The sequence below is a fragment of the Sturnira hondurensis genome, unplaced genomic scaffold, assembly GCF_014824575.4.
Source record: "Sturnira hondurensis isolate 20B ecotype Veracruz unplaced genomic scaffold, ASM1482457v3 Scaffold0017254, whole genome shotgun sequence".
Classification (NCBI taxonomy): Eukaryota; Metazoa; Chordata; class Mammalia; order Chiroptera; family Phyllostomidae; genus Sturnira; species Sturnira hondurensis.
In genome coordinates this window covers 2,053,832-2,062,833 of record NW_028089885.1, presented here as the reverse complement: position 1 = coordinate 2,062,833, position 9,002 = coordinate 2,053,832, and the positions used below count along the sequence as shown (strand labels likewise).

Sequence of the window (9,002 nt, the reverse complement as noted above, 5' to 3'; positions counted from 1 at the left end):
CTGGCCCCTCACCCTTCTCAGACTGAGGGGCCTGCTGGTCTAGGGGGCACTGCCCTGTCATCCCACCCTCCTCAGTGCTTTCTCTGACACCTACAATGCAAATCCTACCCTGTCTAGGCCCTCCCACAACCCCCACTCAACTCCCTCGATACAAAGGGGCACTCCAGGCTCCACCTGTCCTCGAGCCAGCTCCTAGTCTGTTTCCAGGCCTGGCCGTGGAAGAGGGGCAGGGGCTCAGACGGCAGCAGTGGCACGGGGCCCGTGTTCTGTACTTGGCTTCTGGACACTCCCGGGTGGAGAGCCCAGGGACCCAGGGCACGGACCCCAGTCGGAGGACACGGGCATGCCACTGGCCACAGGGCAGGGCAGGGCGGGCGCCCAGGCCAGTGTTCCCCAGGATGAAGGGGCAGGGCGGGCTCTGTCTCCACTCCTGGGCACCCAGTGTGGCACCCCAGATGCTGTGTCCCTCCTCCCTACTCCACGGAGTGGCCAGTATTCCCAGATGGAGACGAGGCCGAGGAGGACCCTGTCCCAGGTGGTGTGGCAGTGGATGAAGGAACCAGACCCAGGTTGCTCTGGGCCCCGCCGGGCAGCTGAGGGGGGCCTAGAGGGACGGCATGAGCACCAGGACACAGAGAGGAGCACCACAGGCTTCTTTCTCTTTGTAAGGCAGGGAGGGGGTTTGGAGTGACATTCCAGAGTTAGAGTTACAAGCTCAGAGCTTTTGCTTGGGATCCCATGGCCTCTCTGTGCCCTGGGCTGGGCACACCTGCAGTTCTAGGTGGGCCCCGGAGTCTGGGAATCAAGGCAGCTGGGTGCTGGGGCTCCATTGTGAGGGCACCAGGTAGGTCTCGGCATATCCGGAGTTGGGGCACGGGCATCAGTTGCTGGATCCGAAGTATTGGCAACGGAGTATCAGATGCTGGAGGGCCGGGGCTGGGGAGGCAGGTGTTAGGGTTCAAGGGCCTGGAGCCGAGTTTGGAGAGCTAGGGCTGCGAGGGCTGGGAGACGGGCCTCCGGAGCAGCATGGGTAGGTAGAGGTCAGGGCCTGGGGCCGAGGCCGAGGCAGCAGGGCAGGGCACCGGGCCTCCCGCCCACAGGCACTAACGGCTCAGTTATCAGGTGTCCAGGTCCAGGTGCTAAGGGTTTGAGGATTGAGGTATTGGGGTGCCTGCTTCTGGGAGTTCGGGGCCTTCTCCTGGGAGGCTGGTCTGCGGCCCCTGAGGGGCCCAGGGTACAGAGTCGCCGGCCAAGAGTGCTCCCCTCAGGGCTGCGAGGTCCACGGCGTCCTGCAACAGAGACAAGGTCTAGGGCCGGTGTGGGGGTCCCACGGGCACCCCGGGGGCCCAGGGTCTCGGGGAGGTGAGGAGGGCAAGACCCGGGGCTCGTGCTGGGGTCTCACGTGTTGCGCTTCCTGCGCTGCAGCAGCAGGTAGAGCAGAGCAGCCAGCACCACCAGGGCCAGGCCTCCGAAGACGATGCTCAGCAGCACAGTGTGGCTCCGCCCTGGGGACAGGGTAGGAGGTGAGGGCAGCCCCCGGCAGGGGCTATGGGACTGTGGGGAGCCTGGGGACCGGAGACTGGAGTGAGGCATATGGGAGGGGCAAGTGCGTGGGCCAGGCCAGGTGGGCCTGGGAAGCAGGGCCCAAGGACAAGAGAAGCAGGCCATCTCACCTGGCTGGCATGCCGGAGCAGGGTAGGACCAGTTGCCATTAGCCTGGCAGGTGCTGACCTGTGCCCCCTCCAGACTGTAGCCATTATTGCAGTGGAAATAGATCGTGGAGCCCACCAAGTACTTGCTGCCCTCCTTCAGCCCATTGGCAGGTGGGGCCAGCCAGCCGCAGGACACCACTGGGGTAGAAACAAGGTGCAGATGGCCCTGAGCCACTGGTTGCCTTGGAGACCCTGTCCCAGTGCAAGGTGCCTGCCCCCTCCCCCGTGTCCCCTGCCACCCTCACCAGGCTTCAGGCCCTGCACACGGTGTTGGTGCAGCTGGTGGGCCGCCCGGGTGGCATTGCCCACGCTCAGGCTCCCGGTGGCTGCAACGTCGAAGCTGCAGAAATTGTTGTCCCCACACAGTTTGTCTGCCTCCGTCTCCTGGCCGGGGCTGGGGGTGATGTCCTCAGGGAAGAGCGGCTGGAAGGTGGGGTCATGCTTGGGCCCATACAGGAAGTTGTTGACCAGCAACCGAGAGTCATAGGTGAGCAGGGAGGAGGCGTTCTTCACGGCCCCTGGGGAGACACACAGCAGGCTCGGCTGGTGGAGGAGGGCCCCAGTAACCCCTCACTGCCCTGAGCCCGCCCCTGCCAGGTCCCTTCCTCCAGCACGGGTCTCGTGGTCACTCACAGTCAACCCCGAACTGGACCAGCTCCCGGGAACTTGCAGTCGGTGGCAGGACTCTCCCACTACGCAGGGTGAAGTCGTCTGTGGGGCTGTCGTTGAGGGTCCCCAGGAGGCCTTGCGTGTGGTTAAGAAACCTCTCGGGCAGCAGGATGGTCACACTCAGGAAGGGACCCTGGACACTGACCTCCAGGCCTGCCCCAGATGATAGCATGATCGATGCGCTATCCCCAGCAGCCATGGACAGGAACATGCCTGGGCACAGTGAAGTCAGGGGAAGGTCGCCTCCTGTCGGCACCGTGCGGTGACCCCAGAGCCCCAGGACGGGTGGGCCTGCACCCTTGGGCTTTCAGGGGAAAGGCGGGGCCTCACCAGGGTCAATGCTCTGGTGGTGACACTCTGCCACTCCAGGCCCACACCTGTGCCGGGACCCCCACGCCGATCTATGGTATGGGCCCCAGAGAGAAGCACCCCCATGCTGAGGCCAGGCCTGTCGGCTTTGGGTTCCTGGCTGGGAGGCAGCTGCCTCTGCCCATTCTAGGGGTCCCAGCATTCTCAGTGCCAACAGACCCATCCCAGGTCCCCACCCAGGCCACCTGGGAGTCACCTCATTCATTCAGTTCCCTGAGGCAGCACCACTGAGGGAGGGGGACAGGTGGGGGGCTGGCACTTCTTAACCCTTAGCCCAGCTTCCTTGGGGCCCCGCAGCTCCTAGCAACTCTGGGTTTCAGTGAGGACTCAACCCCCCAGCCTGGCATCTCAGGGCTCTGACGAGGGTGTGTCTCACAGCTCCACGGGCTCAAGGTCAGAGAAGGTTCTCCAGGCTGGACTTTGCTCTCAGGGGCCTAGAACCATGTCTGCCCGCGGGCGGCCACGGGCACACACCCACTGTGCCAGCCCTCTGGAGTGGGTGCAGCAGACAGGGGCCGGCTGATGCTTGGCAACACACCCTGTGAGACCTGTCTCCACATCTGTGCCTGGCCCCCATCCCTGTCACCTGCCAGGGCCGGTGAGAGGGGTGCAGGCCCAGGCGGAAGGGAAGGGGAGAGAGGTCAGGCAGCTCACCATCTCAGCTGGCCGGTTGTCCCACTCACCCTTCAGGTCCATCCAGCTCTGCTCGGCAAAGGTGAGCACCTCCTGGTTCAGCAGCACCTGCAGGTCTCCCATCCCAGGGGCCAGCCGGACCTCCACCACATCAGAGTTGCCCTCCTGGACGGCCACGGCGGTCAGCCTTGTGCCTCGGTCCTGCAGGCCTGGGGTTGTGGGTGCAGAAGGGGGTCTGCTCAGCTCCAGCCTTCCACCCGGGGTGACCCTGCGCCATCCCCAGGCCCTGGGCCCCGCCTCACCCTCAGGCGTTGTCCTGGGCTCTGCCCGAGCCTGCACCCTCAGGTCAGTCAGCCCCGACTCCAGCAGCACATACTCGCCGCGCCCGTTGAAGGTGAAGTTGGCACCGTCAAAGGTGATGAAGTGCGGGTCCCCAAAAGCAGAGGCTGGAGAGAGCAAAGGGTCAGGTGAGCCGCCCTGGCTCGGCCGGTCCAGGGCCCCACTCCGGCTGGCACCCACCCAGGCGAGGGGGCCGGTAGCTGCGGCAGTCGCTGGAGCGCCGTAGGCGCATGTAGCGGGAGCATTCTGGCGCCCAGAGGCAGCAGTGGTAGAAACTGATGACATCGTAGAGCCAGTGGGAGAGGCCAGGCACACGGGGCGGTGCACGGAATGGGGGTGAACCCCAGTCGTGGCCGCGGTCGGGGGTGCTGCCGCTGGTGGAGTCGGCGGTCAGGAGCTGCGTGCCATCTGCCGTGTAGCAGCACTGCTGGCCAGCGCCGTACTGGGGGCTGAGGGTGCGGACAGGTCAGGCCTGGCGGCGGGATTCTGCCCTCAGGCTCCGCCCACGCCCCGCCCCACTCTGGGGTCTCACCTGGCTTGCACGGAGCGTACACAGTGCACGGCCCCTGGGTGGTAGGTACACACGCTGCCATGCTCCATGTCACAGCCGTAGTCCGTCTGTAGAGCAGCAGGTTGCTGTCACCTGCCCCAAAGTCTGGCTCTGCCAGTCCCATGACTCACAAGCCCCGCCCCCCACACACCCGAGGCCTCTGCCTCCCCCCGTGATGTTCTGGGCGGGCGCAGTGGGGTCGGTGGTGGGGGCTGCTGGCCCCACTTGCACCCTGGCTTACTCCTGGGCCCAGACCTGGGTAGGGACTCACGTGGAAGCGGCCAGAGTCAGCCCGGGCTTGGGCCAGGGTGCAGGGGCAGTCGGGCAGTTCCTCCAGAAAGTCGGGCAGTTCGTTCTCCAGCTTCTCCCAGGCCAGGCACTGAGTGGTGGCCCAGGACACAGGGTCCGCCCGGAAGTCATCACCCAGGTGCCAGGCCAGCGCGTGCTCATTGCTCCAGAGCGCGTGCACATCCCTGCAGGGCGCGCGCACAGTGAGGGCTGCCTTCGAGGCTGGGCCCCAGCCCCGCCCATCCCCTGCACTTCTCCCTTCTCACTTCTTCCCCGCGTAGTGTTTGCTGCTGATGATCCGGAGTGCACCCACTTCCCACCTCTGGAAGTTCTGAGACGCAGGGGTGGGAGTGAAGCTAAAGGAGCCGGAGTTGGGGACGTTTGTGGCCAGGGGGTACAGGTAGGACCACTTCGCCATCCATTCCCCTGAGTATGGCTTCCCTGGGGGAGAGAAAGTCCCTGCGGTCAGCGCTGCAGCCGGTCAGAGGACCCGAGGGGCAGGGTAATGTGGGCGCCTGTCTTTGGTGCTCACAGAAACCTGCTAGGTGGACAGACGACTCCCATAAGGGGACCTTCTCTGTTGCTTCCATAAAGACCCTGGCTGGAGGACCACCACACCTCCTCCTCCCCCTGCACTCCGGGGGCACTGTCCCTGCTCAGGGCCAGGCCAGCCACCCAGGGAGTTAGAGAGGAGGGGGAGCAGGCCTTTTCTGTTTCCAGGACAAACTTTGTACGCAGGAGCCGAGCACCCATCCCCATGTCTTCCCCAAGGGGCCCAGCACCCCCATACTGCTCTCCTCCACCCTCCTCGTGACCCTGACATTCCCTCCCCCATCGCCCCCAGGAATTTCCCCCTCTCCCGGGGTCCCCCCCCACCTGTGATTCCCTTTGTCTCATCTCTGCAAGCCTAAAGCTTCTGACCCGACCGGTCCCACACAGGCAGCCTGCAGAGTGCCTCACCTGTCTCCTCGTAGCCCCACAGCTCGATGGTGACCTGGTTGGTGGGCAGAGCTGAGGCATTCCAGGTCAGGGAGAGGGCATCCCTGGTGCTGGTGGTGCCATAGTACTGCCAGTGCGTCTCATTTACCAGCTGGCTCTTCTCCGTCTCCGACACTTTGCTGGGGTGAACTGGGCAGGGGGAGGGGAGGGGACAGAGGACCTTGGACCCAGGGGGCCCAGGGGCTCTGGGAGCTGTGGGGGCCTCCCACGGACAAAGTATGGCAGTCTCATTGGAGCCATAATGTCCCCTAGACCCCCACGGTGGTGGGGAAGGACAGAGGCCAGGAGAGCAGGGCTCTGCCCCCCACTGCCCAGGCCTTTGGCCTCCACCTGGCTCTGCCTCTCCCCTGGCTGGGCCCAGCTGAGGCAGCAGGCACTGGCCCACCTTGCTGGGGGACCCCCTGCAGCCCGCACTCCTTTTGGGCTGACTCCCATCTGGATACCATGGGGAGGGAAAAGGAGCCACAGGAACCCAAACCCTGTGGCTGGGTGGCCCTCCCAGAGGGCTGGTTCAGGCAGAACGGCAGGAGCCAGTGGAGGGCCAGGTGCACACAGATTCACACTGGGGAAAGTCTCCACCGAGGTGCCCAGGTCTGGCCCAGCAAGGTGGGGCTCACCAGCCAGCCAGGTGCCTGAGCGAGGGAAGGAGCGGCCGTTGTCCATGGAGAGCGTGAAGGGGATGCGGCCGGTCTCGTAGAGCAGGGGGGACACGCAGTGCACGCGCCCCAGCGAGTCCACATGGCCCAGGGTCTGGACGCTCTCCTTAAACCTGTGGAGGCCGGAGGCGACAGAGAAGCTGGGCAAGGGTGGGCTGGCTTTCTCCAAGGCCTGGGCCCCTGACATTCCTGGGGAGTCCGTTCAGCCAGCTGTCCCCATCCTTGGCCCTCAGAGCTCCACCCAGCCAGCTGAAGGGGCGTCTGGGCCCCCTGCATGTGTGGACCCTGTGCCCCACCTGCAGATCACACTGTCGATGGGGCCGCGCCACGTGAGGTGCTGCACCACGAAGTCCTTGCCGCCCATCATGGAGCCTGAGTAGGGCTGGATCTCCAGGCAGAAGTCCCGCATGTCTGCACAGCAGGTGCCCAGGCCCACGCAGGTCGGGTGGCACGAGCATGGCGCACCCCGGTCCCCACAGCGGAGGGAGCAGCTCTGCTGGGCATCTGTGGGAGAGGCCCTGAGAGCTGGTCCCCAGCGGGCGCCGGGCTGGCCTCCTCATGTCTATTTCCCAGAGAGAAGCATGCCCAGGAGAACGCAGCCGGGGATCGTACTGACCACCACATGGACACAGTGGAAAGCCGGAGGGCCTGTGGGCTGGGGCAATTCTTAGTACAGATCACCCAGCCCTTGGCTTGCAGGCTGGCTATAGTGAGAGGAGAGAGGGGGAAGAGCCTCCGGACGCACAGCTCTGCAGCATCAGAAGGAACCCTCAGCCTCCAAGTCTGCAGCAATGGCATCTCCAGATGACCACAGATGCCCGAGCCCTGTCTCCACCACTCTGTGGACCCACAGCCTGGGAGAGGACCCTTTGGCTCGCTCGTATGGGGTCTAAGTACGCAGCTACTGTGAGTCGCACTGGAGGCAGGTGAGGGCAGAGGTTCGAGCTGAGCTGAACCCCTCGCTCTGCAGGACAGGGCTGACTCACTGCTGGCAGCCCCGAAGGGAGCCCAGGATCTGGGGAGGGGGCAAGGGGCATGTTCCTGCTCTTCGGGGAGAGGGACGTGTCCAGCAGAAGGCCCAGCTTGGCCAGGATAGAGGAGAGGAGAGTGGTCTGGAGGGGGGGCGGGTGCTGTGCACTGCAGCCCTTATCTTTTCCTCCAGGCGCAGGGACTCCTGGCAGAGTTACATCTTGGGGAATTGGTCCCTTGGGCTGTCAGGGCTGGGTAGGTTGGAGGATGAAGATGGGTATGGGTGGGGTGCAGACACAGGCTGTGTCGCACGTGCCGCTCCGCCCTTCCCTGACACTCCCTAAAGGGGACGAGTCAGGGCTGGGCCTGGGCCATCCTGGTGGCCCCACTCGAATGCAGGGCTGGGCGCTGGGTCAATAAATATTTACCGACGGAGGGTGGAGGGTGTGATGGCTCAAGGAGGAGGGGGAGGGGCCGAGGGATGCCAGTAGGCGAGCTAAGTGGCCGGAGGGTGGTGGCACTTTCCTGCAAGGGAAATAGGGATGGTAGGGGGCTGGGGGTCCTGTGACCTTTGTCCTTACCCAGCAGGGGATTTGGGGGGGCAGAGTTCTCGCTCTGAAGTGTGGTTCTTGTGCTAGACTTTCTGGGGTTCCGCTCCACCCTGACAAGGCTGCATCCTGCCTCTGGCCAGATGGGGCCAGTGGGACTGGGGGGTCCTCCATGGGCAAGCACACCCTCCATCAGGGCTCGGGGTACAGGCCAAAGGCTATTCTGAGCCTGCGGCCACCTAGCCACTTCCCTCCCAGGCAGCCAGTGTCCCCCAGCTTCCAGCAGGTTCAGGGTGGACACCACCCAGAGTCCCCCATCCCTGCTGGGTGGCCCCTTGACCCCAGATCCCAATTTCTTCCCACAGCCTCCAGTACAGCCACAGCTGGCCCGACAGATAGGCAGATGCCCAGAGGGGTGTCTGCCCCGGGCAGGGCTGCAACAGACAGGCGGACAGGTGGCGAATAGAAAGGTGGGGTGAGGACATACCTGCTGTAGGCCAGGGGCCTGGGCCAGGGGCTGTCACCAGAAGCAGCAGGGCCCAGGGCAGGAGGAGCAGCTCCATGGTGTGGCCTGCGTCTGCAGCTGGCTGCGCAGCAGCAGCGGCTGGGAGACTGGGAGGCTGCCTCTGCTCACTCCCAGAGCCTGGCCCCGCCCTTCCCGAGCTCAGCACCAAGGCCCCGCCCCGCCCCGCCCCGCCCCGCCCCCAGCCTCACTGGGTCCCCTCTCAAAGTCCACACAGGTGCCCGAGTGAGCCAGCAGGGCCCAATGTGCCCTGTTAACACATTCCTAGCCAGCCAGACTAGAACATGGGGGAGGGGCCTGAGCTTCCAGCTGCTGGCCTTCTGGCACCTTCTGGCACTAGAGGAACCGAATGTCCAGAGGCTATGCCTTCTAAACAATGGATCCCAACTGCTGGCCCAGAGCTGGGGGGCCAGGGAGGGGCTCCTTCCTGCAAGGGACTACGCTTCAGGATGGGTGAGGCTGCACTTGCAGTCCCAGGATTCCAGTCTCTGGGCTCTTCTGCCAAAGATGCCCCATCTCTAGAACTGTTACCCTGTAGGGAGGTGTGTGGGCACTGAAGGAAGGGCCCCCAGGGAGTGAGGGCAGGTGGACGGGAGCCGTCAGGTTGGCCCATCCTTTGGAGAGAGCTGGTGAGTGGTGAGGGGTGAGCCCAGGGTGGGGAGCAAAGACCTGAACCCCATGTTCTAGAGGGAGGCCGCCCAGCCCCACCCACTCCCACTGCCACCCGAGGAGTTTGCATCATCTCTT

The 9,002-nt window shown here is 64.7% G+C and overlaps 1 protein-coding gene across 2 annotated transcripts; it reads right to left on the bottom strand.

The window, feature by feature from the left end:
* Positions 1-638: 638 nt before the first annotated feature.
* On the bottom strand, positions 639-8,369 carry SUSD2 (sushi domain containing 2). Of its 2 annotated transcripts, none has more exons than XM_037067292.1 (15): positions 8,220-8,369; positions 6,512-6,719; positions 6,177-6,328; positions 5,521-5,688; positions 4,827-5,001; positions 4,544-4,745; positions 4,255-4,340; positions 3,903-4,171; positions 3,686-3,829; positions 3,434-3,598; positions 2,346-2,594; positions 1,958-2,230; positions 1,674-1,850; positions 1,403-1,505; positions 639-1,289 (listed from the first exon to the last, which is right to left on the bottom strand). In XM_037067292.1, exons 1-15 carry the CDS (start codon positions 8,293-8,295, stop codon positions 1,265-1,267), a joined length of 2,472 nt encoding a protein of 823 aa, XP_036923187.1. In that variant the 5' UTR covers positions 8,296-8,369; the 3' UTR covers positions 639-1,264. The 2 variants fall into 2 exon arrangements, with proteins under 2 accessions (XP_036923187.1, XP_036923188.1); XM_037067293.1 differs by having other exon boundaries at positions 3,434-3,592; positions 8,220-8,368.
* Between the last annotated feature and the right edge of the window lie 633 nt (positions 8,370-9,002).